General features: G+C 39.3%; 1 protein-coding gene across 2 annotated transcripts in view; it reads right to left on the bottom strand.

Moving 5' to 3' along the window:
• The window catches only part of IMMP1L (inner mitochondrial membrane peptidase subunit 1), a 32,161-nt gene that overhangs the window by 5,643 nt on the left and 12,049 nt on the right, over positions 1–14,469 (bottom strand). For both annotated transcript variants that reach the window (XM_009097049.4, XM_050975822.1), the window contains 3 exons: positions 12,294–12,425; positions 11,465–11,553; positions 10,769–10,895 (listed from right to left, as the gene is read on the bottom strand). In XM_009097049.4, the coding sequence (XP_009095297.1) occupies positions 10,769–10,895; positions 11,465–11,553; positions 12,294–12,398 (321 nt within the window). In that variant the 5' untranslated portion in view covers positions 12,399–12,425. The remainder of the gene's footprint in view (positions 1–10,768; positions 10,896–11,464; positions 11,554–12,293; positions 12,426–14,469) is intronic.

Raw genomic sequence — 14,469 nt, forward strand, 5'->3', positions numbered from 1 at the left:
TGAAAATTTAAGTGAAGCATCATATTCTCAATCTAGAGAATATTTAATATGGACTTTAAACATACATTTTTCCAAAACCAAGTATCCACTTGAAACACTGCTATGGAGTATCTACTTGAAACATTACTACAACTACAATTCAGAGGAAAAACATACAGAAACTAACTAAATAAATAAACAATTTCAAGTGAAATTCAAAGTACAAGTAGCATGAATGTTTTAGAATTGAGCCATGCACTGTAAACACAATATTCTACATAAGACAGAGTTCATGGATAACAGATTAAACAAAGTGAAATACCACTCTAGAGTAAAGTCAGTTTGTAAACCAGTAAAAACAAATGCAGGTCCCCCACTGGAGCAAGCTGCAGGTGATACTTGTAGGTATCTGGCCAGGTAACACTCCCTGGGAACCTGGGCTTTCATGTGAGGCTCTTGCTCAGCCATGCTGCCACATGTCTGTCACCAGAGCAGCATCCTAGGCTGGCACACTGCTGCCAGAGCCCCTCTGCTGAGCCGTGGCAAATGTGCCAGCTGTGGCTTGAGACACAACAGGTCACTTTGGCAGCATGAAACACATGCAGAAAGCATCTGTGAGCCTGGCCATCCCTCCCAAGCAGCCCTGTGTTGCTGTGGCACCAGGAAAGGTGCTGGAGGTGTGTCAGAGGGCACAAAGCCTGCCCTCAGCATCTTAGGATGTTCCCAGCAATGTCTAAGCCCTCTTGAAACCCACTGGTACCATCTCCTGCCACAGGGATAAAGGAATGCCACCTCCTTTGTTTCTAACTGTTCCACTGCTTGAGCCAAGCTCCTCCACTGCTTGCTCTCCCAGTCCTTCCAGACAGGAATTCCCTATTCAGCTTGTCTGTCACCTTTGTTGCTTGGTATGCTGATCAGATTCCTGGCACATGCACCAAAGGGTTTCCTCTGGGAAGGCCAGCTGGCTCCAGCTAGATGACTTTGGCCTTCCTCCTACACAAGCATCTTTGCAAACAAAAACAAAAAAAAAAAAAACCCAACCAGAAGTGAATTTATACATTTTCAAAAGCTTCTATCTGGAGTCAAACAACCTGTGTAGAACATGCATCTTGTGGTTTTGATAGGTCTGTTTGAGCATGTGCTGCCACTGCTGTTTTCCTCAAAGATTCCGTGGAGCACAGCCTGTTTAGGATGCCCAGCAGGGCAGTTGGATGTCTGTGGTCACTTAGTTCAGTGGACCCACCCAAAGCACTCCCCGTGCCCACACCCACACACGAGTTTGTTTCTCAGCTGCAAATACCAGTACAAGGCAGCACCTGACCTTCCTGGTGCCAACTCCAGCACCTACTGCAAGAACAAGTCAGCCACCAAAGTGCTGCCACTGTGACAGACTCCCTCAGCAAGCACACAAACAGGACAAGCTAGAATTACTAAGATATAGAAAGCAAAGCCATGCTACCATTTCATGCTGCTGCAAAACCATCACTTCTGTGTGCTCCTGTTTCCCCGCCAGCTCCCCCTGTGCTTTCTCACTTCTCCCAATTCACAGGCAGAATGCGATGCTCATCTTTTACTGGGTAAAATAAAGAACCACTCATGACTCAAGTATATCCAAAAGCTTTCTAAAACACTTCCTCCAAAATTACAAAAAATTAAAATAAATTGGTTTTGCCTGCAATGGTATAAAACTATTTCCAGTACTAGGAATAATTATTTGTCAAGAAGGTCACATTTTGCATTCCAGGCAGAATATTTGCAGTAGTAGTTTGTCTTCCTACATCCTGAAATTCACCACTTAAGGTAATTTTTGCAGCTCTCCCTGGAAGGTATGACTGTGCCCTACACCTCTGAATTTAGCATTAAGAGTATTGTCACAGTGTATGATTCATCTAGGGATAATGCACCTTTGCAGTGTCTGTCCATCATCTAGGCACTTCACAACAACCTAGAATCAAGTCAAGCAATAAAAATCACAAAAATTACTGGAAAATGTAAAACCAGCGACAGGCCATAATCATTAATTTTGAAAAAAACCAAAAAACTGAAATTAGTATAAACCTCTTTGAAATAAAGACAATCCTCCTCTATGCACCAAGCCATGTCTATACCACATCACTGATCTCAGTGGGATTACTCACAGGGAATAGTTACTTGGAGCATCAGAGGCCAGGACCCAATCTGAAACTGCAGAGCTCTGCAAGAACACTAGCTGGAAATAATATTCACCAAAAAAAAAAAAAAAAAAAAAAAAAAAAACAAAAAAACCAGGCTGTTAAAAACCTGTATTTTTAGAAGAATGTATTAACTGCACAGCAATGTGCTGCTGCTACCAAAAACCCCAAGGCAGAGGGAAAGCCACTTGTGTGACAAGCTCACAGGGTTGCATTTGGAATCTACAGGCAGTGGACCTCTTAGAGAAAGTTAACTGCATCCAAGAAGTGCCACTGGAATCACAGCTCCCACCACACAGAGGGATAGTGACTGCAAACCCACACTGATGAGGGGTAAAAGCATTGCCCTGGGCTGGGCAACCTCCTGATCTCCCTACACACCGGCCAGAACTAAAGATGGGAAGTCTCACACACCCAGCAGCTGAATTTTCACAAAATGAGTGGGACTGCAGAACCAGCAACTCCTGAGAAGTGCAGGCTGCTGTGAAATGCTGTCTCTGACTGTCTGCAGGCAACTCCCTCTGCCTCAGCAGCCCCTGTGCCCCTGTTCTGTGCAGATTATCCCAGGATTTACCTCCCTTGTTCTCAGGCAGAACCGGTAATCTGCAGTGCTGCTTCAAAGTGGGACAATGAAAGACATCATCAGACACCCCTCTGCTCCCTCCTCAGGCTCTAGACCAGAAGAACAAGACTATCCTTAGGAACAACTGAGCTGGAAGCAGTAGTTCATTCTCTTTCACCCCAAATAAACATCTTTCACTGAGACAAACTGGCAAAATTTGCAGAGCTGTTGGAGTTTACTCAGTGGTGCAGTTAAAGTGGCAGAACTGAAGTGCAGGGCAGGTGTCTGATGCATACTCACCAGCATAAAACATTAATTTACTTAAATGGGGGGAATAATCAAATAATTATATTATTTTGGTCTCTTTACATGATGCCATACTTTTTTCTTTGATTACTCAATTATCTTCAAACTCAAGAGATAAGAACACTGTGCTGCATTAACTGACATATTAGGAAACAAATGTATTGCAAATAAAGCTAACAAAACTACATTATCTGCCTCAAAAATACCCCCAAACCCAACTAACTGAAAGCAGGCTTCTGTGGTTTGAGGTTTTTGTTTTGAGAGAGCTTTTGCTAGTGATTTTAGGGCACTTATAAACATGAATGTCTTGCAATCTCCAAAAACATCAGCACATACAATCAGCTGGGAGTAGATGTTTGAACTTTCGTAAGGTCAGAGGTATTCACATCACCTCCAGCAATATCAAAGTTTCCAACTTAAGAAGAACTTTAAATAATTCCCATCTTTTCAGTTCAGAGGCTTCCTTCTTGAGCTATGATAAGAACTAATCTCAGTGCTGGACAAAAGAATAAAGTCTGCAAGTTCTCATCTATCCCTACTAAGGTCTATTTAAGTGCCTCCCACTTTGGTACAAGCAACAAATGTAATTGCTTCATGGCCTGCGGGTGTTCATTTAACAAAAGGAGCTTTTGTGAATAAACCACAGGTGTTACCTTTCTTGATTAAAGTGAAATATGATGAAAGATTCTACAATATCAAATGACAAATTTACTAAATACTGATTAAATTGCCTTATTTAAGGAAATTGCATCTAGTTAGGATAAAATATACACCATAGAAATGCAGGAGTTTGTTTTATCACTCTATACTTAAAGCCTCACATAACTACTCCTTAATCCCTTATTTATTAATTCAGAACCAAGACTGAATAATGCTTAACAAATACTTTTTTTAATGATCCAGTTGCTCCAGCCACTGTTTCTATAGGTTTATCATAAATGTTGTTCATATTATGGCTGCCATCTGTAAAAACCCAACTACATTTATTAGCTCAACATTTTCAGAATCAGGATGGGCATTTATATTTACTTTTTGTGCTGAAAAAGCTGTGAAATGGTAGCAATCACACTAGAACTTAAACAGTATAGCAGATGTTAAATAAACATCTTCCATGTATCCTTAAAAGGCTGAATTACCTGGAATTTAATATTTCTTAATATAATAGAATGAATTTACCTTAAATTTATAAATTACCTTAAATTTTTAAGTACTTTCAAAGAGTTTAGTATTTTCCCTCTACCTGCTCATGAATAAGACATAATGTACTTGACCCAGTTTGTTTAAATGCACATCTTAAAAAGAAGACATTATGATGTTGGTCCAGATTGTTATTAGAGAGGATGACAGTGAAACACTAATGTGTTTTTATACAGAAATCAAATTCATTGTGATTACATATTTATATTATGAATTCATTCCCTCTATGATGAAATTTGTAATTTTAATAGAAGATTTCTAAGAAGGTAAGATATGAAGACTTACCTAAGTTTTGAAATTAAATACTAACCAATATTAAAATCAAATAACCTGCAGTGTTAACTCACACACCACAGGGGAACTAAGGAATATTAACTTAAGCTTGAATTCCTAAGACATTTTAAGACATTTTTCTTTACCATAAAAGCACACCAGTTGGGTGTTGTTCTGCAACAAAAATGTGGGTAAGTTGTTCCAGTGACTTGTCAGAGCACTCCTTGATTATTTCAATGGTTGGGGTTTCATCACTGCTGCTCCTTCTAAACTTTGTGTAATGCAGGAGGAAATTGCTGTCCTGAGCTTGACTACATGGAACTTAAATGGTTTGATCACTACACTCACAGCTTAACAGGAGAGGCTTTCATATCAGAGATGTCTGTGGAGTTAAATATCTGAGAAAACTGTCTGTCAAATATGAGAAAAATATCTGATAGTCAAATATGAGAAAAATATCTGATTTCTCTTAGTATCACTTTCTACCTGTTCCAAAAGTTTTCAACTGTGTTGAGCAATTCAAACACTTGCCTGCATTGTTTACTTCTGTAAATATTTAATGCTGAGATCTAGATCATATTGTTAAATACACAGATCTCAATCAGCTGAAAAAAGCTATGTATCTGTTTTCTAAAACCTCTAGCTGCAACCCTAAATTTAAATTATGAGTCATCTTTCCTTTTCTAAAACTATTATCCATTAAAATTAAAACTAACTGGTTCATGTTCTTAGGCCAAAACTTTCAGACCCAAATCTCCTAGCTAAATATCCTGAACAAAAATTCAGAATATGCCTGGGATTGATCAGTCCAGACTCTTATTAGCCTTAGATTTTTAGAAGAAAATATTGATTACAAATCCATCAAAGATTACTTAACAGTTTGTAGAGACCTTTCTGACAGCAATGATTAAGAAGGGTTTGATTTTCTTCTCCAGATAACAAGTGATGTAACAGGGTCACCCAAAAGTGTAAGTCTGAGAGCACAAAACCCTGTGGGTGCAGACCCAGCTGGAATTTCCTGGTTCTGACACAGAACCCATCACCATCACTGGTGTGCCCTGTGCTCACAGGTCTGCAGCTCAGCCTGGGAGAGCAGGGGCTGATAAATAATATCATCAGGGCTAAGGAATCCTGCCTGCCAGCTCCATTAGGATGGACCTGAATCTCTCCTGCACAGCTGCTACACTCAGACTAAAACCTGTGCTTAAAAGCTTCAGTTGAGTCCCAAGTTGTTGGTTTCACCATCCTGAGCAGCTTCCCAGAAGTTGTTACTGAACTTTGAGTAGAAGAATAACAGAATCATAAAATGTGGCTACTTCTATGTCCTTGAAGTACCACCATACCAAAACTGCGAATGTACAAAAGCTTTGTACCACTTGAGCAGAAGAAATCCTGGAAATATTGGGAATTAGACTGATAAAATCTTTATTGTTTCTTTTCCCTTGAACAATTTAGTTCTGACAAATCAGAATTTTGATTTAAAATGACTTCTCAGAAAATTCAAGGTAAGCGTGAGTCATGAACTCTCTGTGGTGGGATACAGAGCCATCTGCAAACCAACAAATATGCCAAATGAGCTCTCCTCTCCCACAGACACTCAGCACAGCTGCTGGTTAGAATTATGGCATGACTTTCTCTTGAGCCTCTAGAACACTTAGAGCTAAGGAGAAGCAAGAAAATACCTTCCTCATTTTCCATATCAGCAACTACTGAAACTTACTCAGTGAACTACTGATCCATGAGTGTAAGCATTAAGATACTTAGAGCAAAGGGAAAAGGAGTGGTGTTTTAATTAGCTTTATTTTTGATTGCTATTTAGGATACCTTAAAATGACTATCCAACAGCACAGAGTGCTCTGAAATACCAAACCACTTTTCAATGTCTTGCAGGGTGTATTCAAACCCTGTGATTACGATTCTGTGCCATTTGCTTTGACATTATGTTATCCTTAGTGCCCACATCATATTCTTACTGCATTAGCCAAGAGCTGGTGAAGAGTTAACAGCACTATGCAAACACAGCAAGGTGCATTATCTTGGGAATTCTGTTGGCTCTGGAGCTCCCACAGGATGAGGAGATGCCATCTCCGTGGCAAGGCTCATTTTGCTGCAGCACAAGGCAAACACTGCCCCAGCAGCCAGGCTGGCAGCATTAGTGGGAGCTGATTGATCACCAGCATGGTGTTGCTGAGATATGGATTTGTATCTCAGCTTTTTATCACCGGGACTCGCACAAGGCAGTTCCTTATTTACAGACTCTGCCTCTATTAAGTGACATTATTAGGGACTACTTTTGTTTAAGTGCCTCAAAGGCTCAGCATATTGGTGGTTTATGACATATAAGCTGTTTGATTCTGATGGTTTAGACCTCACTTTTTCACACTGTAAATAGGACCTGCAGCACAAGAACATATGGTACGTAAAGAAATTAAAGCTAAAGTAAATGGCATTAAAGCAAATTCAAACAGAGCAATACGATACTCATCTGAATTATAAACCTGCATTAAGAGTTTTTTAAACAGGAAATAAAAGTTTAAATATGAAAAATATTTCAGCTGGTTTTTTTTTTTTTTTTGGACCATTTCAGGGGTTTACTGTGATTAATTTCCTTATTAATCCTCATTAATTGCTGAATAGTTATATGAATAAAATAGGATATCTCTTAATAAGTGAAACTAGTTCTGAATACAGCATTAGTTGTTTAGCTTTTTAACTTCTGGGTTCATACCACATTGCCTCTGATACAGAAAAAATACATTATGCATTCTTAAATGTTTATTACAGCAAATACACTTGTTTCTATTTACAAATGAACATTTAGCACAAAACTAAAAAAGAAGAGTCCTGTAAAACTGCCAGCCTAATGCTCACATTCCATATCAGATATTTAAAAAAAAAGGAAAACTACCTTTTCCTAACTTTGTAATGCCATAGCAGTTTTTTCAAAAAAAGAATTTCATTATACTTTCATGTAAATAGGAAGATTTCCTTAATTATTTTTCTACAGATCAACTCCAATTGTATGTACTTGAACTGTAATTTCAGCACATGCCTAATTTATACCACTCAGTTTTATATGTGGCATTAGTTCCATCAGCCTGTAATCCAACTCCATCAAAGACAGGTTTTTGATACAGCTTTAGCTTTAGTGCACTCTGACAAAAATAATTTTCTCTGATGATGTATTCCTTCAGTTAAATAGAGCAGCAAGAGTATTTTAACTGCCACTGCTACTGTGCATTTCTACTCAGCTGAAATACCTCTTTTCAGAACAACTTATTCAGCTTATGCATGAATTTTTTGTTTGTTTGTTACTTTTCATTATAGCTTGGAAGGTTGGTTTGTTGTGTTTGGATTTTTTTTTTTTTAATCTACAGGTATCTCCTTGGTTGTTTGCAGCAAAAATGTATCTCATCTGTGTAATTTTACAGAGAGCAAACTGTAAACAGAGTTCTCCATACACATAAAGGCATCCTGAGAAGTATATTCATGAATGAACCAGCACCTCAAGTAGGACCTGATTTTAGCATTCTCTTAGGCTTCAGGGTAAGAATTGTGTGTGACAATGCTTCTAAGCACAGAAATCCCAAACTTCAATGCTGTAAAATATGCCAACACTACCAATGACAAGTCAATAGAGACTAAGAACAATTCCTACCAACGTGGCTCTAAGGATTTTCCTTTTAGGGCAAATCTAAAGCAGGTCCTTCCAGGTAATTTTCCCATTGTATGGCCATTACTCTGCCATCTCCAGGAACTGGCTAGCTCAGAAAACCTATCCACTAGTTGGCAACCAGCAGCACAGACTGAAGCAGGGGTCTGAGCTGCATAATTTGGCAATATTGCTGGCATCTGATATTCCCATTTACTGTGTAAATCTGCAGACATGACAGAAACTTCCCAAAATAGGAGACAAGCCCTCAAGGAAAGCTGAGCAGTTCACTGTAACAAAAACAAAGACTGCTTTGACCTTATACACTTTGGAGTCACAGCATTCACACACCACTCAGATTTCCTGTTATGAAAAAAGGCAGTCAGCAGCCAAAGATAAAGTGCAAAACCCATGACACCTTCCAGGCTTTGCTCACTTAAGGAGTGGCATCTTCCCCAGGCAGAGACCCCCCAGCAGCACTCCTGACCATTTGGAACCACAGCCCAGGCCTTTCCTCAGCTTGGACAATCTTTTTTTTCCAAAACCCACCTCAGGTAAGTATCAACAAACCAGCCAGTTCTCTGTACATCTGCTGCCATTATTTGCTGTGAGGAATTCTGTGTTTGAGTCAAAAGTGCATAGCACAGTGATTCACTAAAAGAAGGAATCTGATGAGGCAATTGCCTAAACATAAATACATGTCATGTTTCCCCTCCCCAACAATTTACTTAGTGAGTAATCCAGCCTCAGTTATGAACATAAAGTACAGATATCCACATTGAGAATTTATTCCTCTGTAAAGGAAGTGTCTGTCTCCTGAACAGATGGAAAGACCTACCTCTTTACCAAGCACTAAAGGCAGAAGGAAAACAGGTACCAGGCACAAGAGCACTTCCATTTAGATAATTTCTCCTCCTAGATACAATTTATGGTGTAAGAATTACAAAAGCTTGTCACTTTTCTGTATTTCCACACATTAGCCTTTATGAAAACAGGAAATGGACTCTGCATTCCCCATCTGCTCTTTCTCCTCATATTTTGGATTAAAACTGGAGACAAGAAACCCTGCACTAGGGCAGAAATTGTTCTGCTGAATATTCACTTGGTCAGTTCAGTGTTTCCAGAAAAGCTGATATCCTGTTTTTAAGTACAAATCTTTCCCAAACTTTCTTTTCAAGACTAAGACAAGTGAGGAAAAAGATGTTCAGAGAAAGTCAGTTTGTGTCTTCTGTCAGTGTGCACCGAATTCAGGTTGGTCTCCTCTGGGAAATGTGTATTCCGTCATAATTAAAAGGTCCACCAGAGCTAGAGGAGTCCTTTAACTTGGTGAGAAAAGTGGCTTTGTGTTCTTTGGGGGTTTTGGTAGGTTTTTCCTTGGTTAAATGGTTAACACTATTTGATTTGTGGAAAAATTAAATGTTTTGTCCTCTCCTTCAAAATGAAACAGAGAATGAGTTCCTTCTTTACGGCCGCAAGTGAGCAAAGTCTAAGAACAGCAGCTCCAGTGGCTCTGGCATTGCAGCAGCAGTGCAGATTAGAGGCAGATGCCCAAGGTGTCTTGCCTCAACACTGGAGTGAAAGGAACAAATTCAAACCCTCAGAGCAGGGTATGACTCATGTCCTTACTTGTTGGCACTAAACAAGAATTTTTGCTTTAAGTAAAGACAAACTCCACTTCAGCTGCTCAATACAAATGAAGCAATGGTAGCTGAAGGCTCCCTGGTGAAGGTGGCTGCCTTTATGGAAGCTGAATTCTTACAGGATTTCTGTGTCACAAACTGGAGCTGCCTGTAAGGAGTGCTCCATTAAATTCTCCAACTTCTCAGCACAGGACTTTGGCCACATGCTCATTCTTCTTATTCTGAGGATGGAGTGGATATGAAAGGGCAAAATCCCAGCTTTGTTTAAAGATTATCTGGGAAAATCTGATGGCTCCACAAGTGCTGAATAGAGGTAACAGTCAAACACTCTTCTGGGACAAGAAAAAAACCTACATTCTTCTGTGATCATCATTCCTGATTTTTCTCATGACAGCCTAAAACAAAGTTGCTAAAAACATTTTGTCAGTGATCCTCCCAAACTTCTGTGAAGCCTATCTGCATAAGGACAAATGAACATTGAGATTATTTTTCCCTTTCATTGCATCAGCTGACTTTTGGTCAAGTCAGGAAAATTTCCACTTTTCCAACCATACTGAGGAACATTAAAATATTGCTACATTAAAATGGAGGTACACTAAAGTATAATTTTGAAAGAAAAATCTGCAAAGCTGTTGCAGAGTCAAATATTCACTTAGTGTTTAAAATACAGGAACAGTTTTGCCTGAACACCAAGCACCTGCACCTGCCTTTTGTACTGCACTTTATACAGAGAATTTCAGAGTATTCTTCCAAAGGGCACAGCCCTTTCCACTGTCTACAGTTCCTACAGAAACAAAAGGCAGAGAAAGACAGCTTGGCATAAATAGACTAAAAGTACAACATTTTACTGTATATATTCAAGAGCAATGATTTATTAATGTCATAATTTATGATTTATTGTGATCCTCAAATATTGCAAATCCTTTACAGACCACCAGGCCTACTTAAGAAGTCATTAAATTACAAAGGAAGAAACTCTAATACTTACATAGCTGTGACTCTTAAGGAAATCTGAAGGGTTGCTTGTGCAGACTTTATCCCCTTCCAAGCCAATTACTCTTTTACAGATATTTGATTTGGGGTCATTTGGGCTTTTCACAATTACAATATCTCCTCTGAGAGGAAAAAAACAAACAAAAACAAACAGAAGAACTCTAGTTACAAACTATTTGGCTGAGTACATGAGCACCCATGTATCCACTCCAAAAATATTCACACACATTAAAGATAGTCCATTGGGCTGAAAATTCTTGTGTACAATTTTGGTTTCTTCAGTTTTACTCAGGTGTAATTTCACAGTTTTAAAAATGGAGTGAAATTTTGTTATTAAGATAATTTATGAAACATTTAAGACTACAACCTGAGACCAATAATACCCATAGCTGCTTTTCAAGACCAAACTGCTTAGAGAAGTTACATTCAGTCAGTAGAATCATTTAGGGGGAGCAAAAAAAGGATTTTTTTCTATTTTTTGGACAAAGCTGTGATAGTGACAACAGACTAAATCCAAACTGAATTTTGACAAGTTGTTCACTGGGCTATTTGTAACTTTAGGATCCTTTGGACACGGTGAAACATCACAAGTTAGAAGCAGAAAAATACCCTAAAAATCAAGGGCAGAAAGTGGTGATTGCCAAGCCCTGGCAAAGGGAATGCCAGATGTGCTCTCAAGGGAGCAGCGTACTTTCGAATGCAGTAAAAGTGGCGGCTGAGGTTCTCCGAAAAGACAACATCAGAGTTCTGAATGGTTGGTTCCATGGAAGGTCCAGAGCACTGCAGGTGAAAAAGAAAAGAAGAAAAAGTACTATTTCAAACTGCTTCTTTCTAAATAAACTTCTATTTAAGTGATATGCTAATAAATTAGAAAAGGTGGAATGTAGAGAACTAAAAGTGAGCTCCTCCATGGAATGTGTGATGCATTTCAAAGCTGATGGGAGCCTCCAGAGCACTTCTGTTATAGCTCCTTATTTCCTTGGGGCTAGTCCTGAACTGCACTAGGTGCTATAGGCTCTTATGGATTCCTTTCAGCACTGCATCTCCAGGAAATTTTTAGGAGCAGCGCTCAAAGCCCTACCAGCTTACCCCTTTCTCTGTGACACAGAATCATCACAGAAGCTGCAGGAGCAGCTCACAGCCAAACTGCCCCATGCCCAGCAGCATTACCTGCCAGATTAAGGACCTGGGGAGGAGGGGCAGGGAGCATAAAACACCCAAAAATTTGGCCAGAGTGTGAAACAAAGGCATTTCCTATCACTGACTCTAACGTTTCCTAAAGAATGGACTCTATGCAAAATGCTTTATCAGAGTTTCCTATTTACTTCAGTGATGCCTTGAGCAATAAAACATCAGAAAACAAAGTACAAATAACTTTCACCAAGGCTGAACCTGCTTCCCATAAATTGTGTTAAATGCTTTGAAGAAAATATGAAACCTGAAATATTGGCATCACCACATAGAAAACTGTCAGTATTACAGTTTTATCTCCTTTTAAATGTCATGAAAATGAAGATTACCACAACAATTCCTCCAAGGTACTCAAAGGCACAGTGTGCTATGCAGCCATATTGCACCGTGTAGCCCAGAAATCGGAAGGTTTTTCCTAGGGCATTGCGAAGCATCCTACAGTGGAACGGTGCCCAGCAGCTCTACAGCAAAACAGAAGAGGATCATTCACTGGAGAACAAGCAATCCAACATTTACAAACCCATCTTTAGTCTGAAACAGGAGGACAAGATTATAAAAACCCAACAGTGTAATGATACCAACAAATAGACAGACCTGAAAAGGTGCATATAGAAATACGGCATCAGGTCTTTCTGTTCTCAGCTGTAGCACAGTGCCACAACTTCTGCAGTACATTAGCCTGTAAACATTTTCTGACCCCCTTCCCCAAATATTCAAGTCCAACTCTGATAAGGAGATCCAAGTCCCACAATGCTAATCTAAATAAAATGTTTCTGTACCACAATTTGGTGGTTACACTTAAGGAAGTGGAAAAGAGACATAATGAAGTAATTGAAGAAAAAAAACCCTGTTCCCCTTAAACTCAGTGTTGCCTTATCATGAACTAAAGCCACTGCAAGATTTCCCTCTTTTACTAAGGTGGGTCAATAGATTTTGCTGAGCAAATACAGTATGTTGAAAAGAAGAAAAGGAAAAAGGCTGTGTAAAATATGCCCACTTCAAAATGAAATAAAGACATCTTCTACATTTCACTAATGAAACTAAGGAATTTAAAAGTGCATGGATTTATTTTCGCAACTCTTCCTAGAATTTAATGGGAGTTTTGCCTGACTCCATTCCAAAGACAACCATTATTGCGAGCAAATATTCTCTAACAAGTTCATTTCCTTGTTCCAAAAGAGACGTCCTTTTTTATCCACATAAACTTCTCTGCACTAGAACAGCTTAAACCAAGCTGTGATTCATCATTCACTATCTGACCATTTTCACAGTAATGACCCAAAATACAATGGCAGACAGAAAAGTCTTGAATTGTGTCATTGGCAGATGCAGCACCCAGCACAACACACGGCAGGAACTGGAACAGCTCCCTGGAAGGGGAATGCACTTTCAGCAGAATCCATTCTGGTGAGGCACAGCAGTGGCTTGCTCTTGTCAATTCAGTGCACCAAGAGTGCCTTACTCTTAGGCCAGACACACTGAGACCCAGAACTGTGACACCGGTCACAAAAGGAAGGCGGAGGCACAGCAGATGAATCTGACTTGCAGAAGCAGGTGAATGCACAACTATGTTTTGAGAGAAGTCCATCATCAATACTTCTTAACAGCACCTGCTAGAAAGGCGCCTCACATTGCTTCTCAGTTCAGGGACAAAGAAAAATACTGCACAAGCATCCACTATTTTTGCCCCATGCTATTCAGAAACTTTACATTAACACATTAACTGTCACCCTGATTTTTTAAGATTTTCTAAGCCTTCTGATGTTTACATTCTTGTAATGAACTTTCTCACACACTTTCTGCAAATAACTTCTTGTTTTGCATTCTTTTATGGAGGAGGAGAAATTTGATGGACTGTTGGTTTGTCCAGTGTCATTGGAGAGGTGGCACTTTCACTCTCCAATTGACTGTCACTTTTGGAAATCTGTAAATGTTGGAATCAGAAATTAAAAAGTCTCTTTTTACCTTGAAAAAAGCAGCGTGTACATGTCGTGTTATTTCGTGTCCTATAGTGACACTGACATATTAAGATAGTAGAGAATTTAGGCACCTGTGGGTATTGCAGGTAAAAAAGTATTTGCAAACAATGCATTACAATGCCCAGAGCACACAGATCAAACGGGGACAAATAAACAGCAACAACATCAAGAGAATGTGTGTTACAACCAGCTGTCAGGTTGTAACTAAAATATTTTTATTATGAAACTCCAAACAACGGCTATACATGTCAGAAAACAAGTTTCAAAGTGAGCCATTTCCTTTTGGATTTTGGGTGACAAACCTAGGGATAGTTACCCTGGACATGTGTTTCCTTGAGATGTTTGTGAGTAGTTTTGGGAGCTATTCAGGGACACCCAGGGCTCAGAGTGAGCTTTGTCTGCTGCCAGAGCTGCCGTGGTAAAAAACTAACCACAAGGACAGAACATGAGTGAAGAGCTCTCAAATTTTGTTACCAGCTCTCTTAAAATAAATTCTTAATGCCTGAGACATAGATTTCACCAACCC

Source organism: Serinus canaria, chromosome 5, assembly GCF_022539315.1.
Source record: "Serinus canaria isolate serCan28SL12 chromosome 5, serCan2020, whole genome shotgun sequence".
Taxonomy (NCBI): Eukaryota; Metazoa; Chordata; class Aves; order Passeriformes; family Fringillidae; genus Serinus; species Serinus canaria.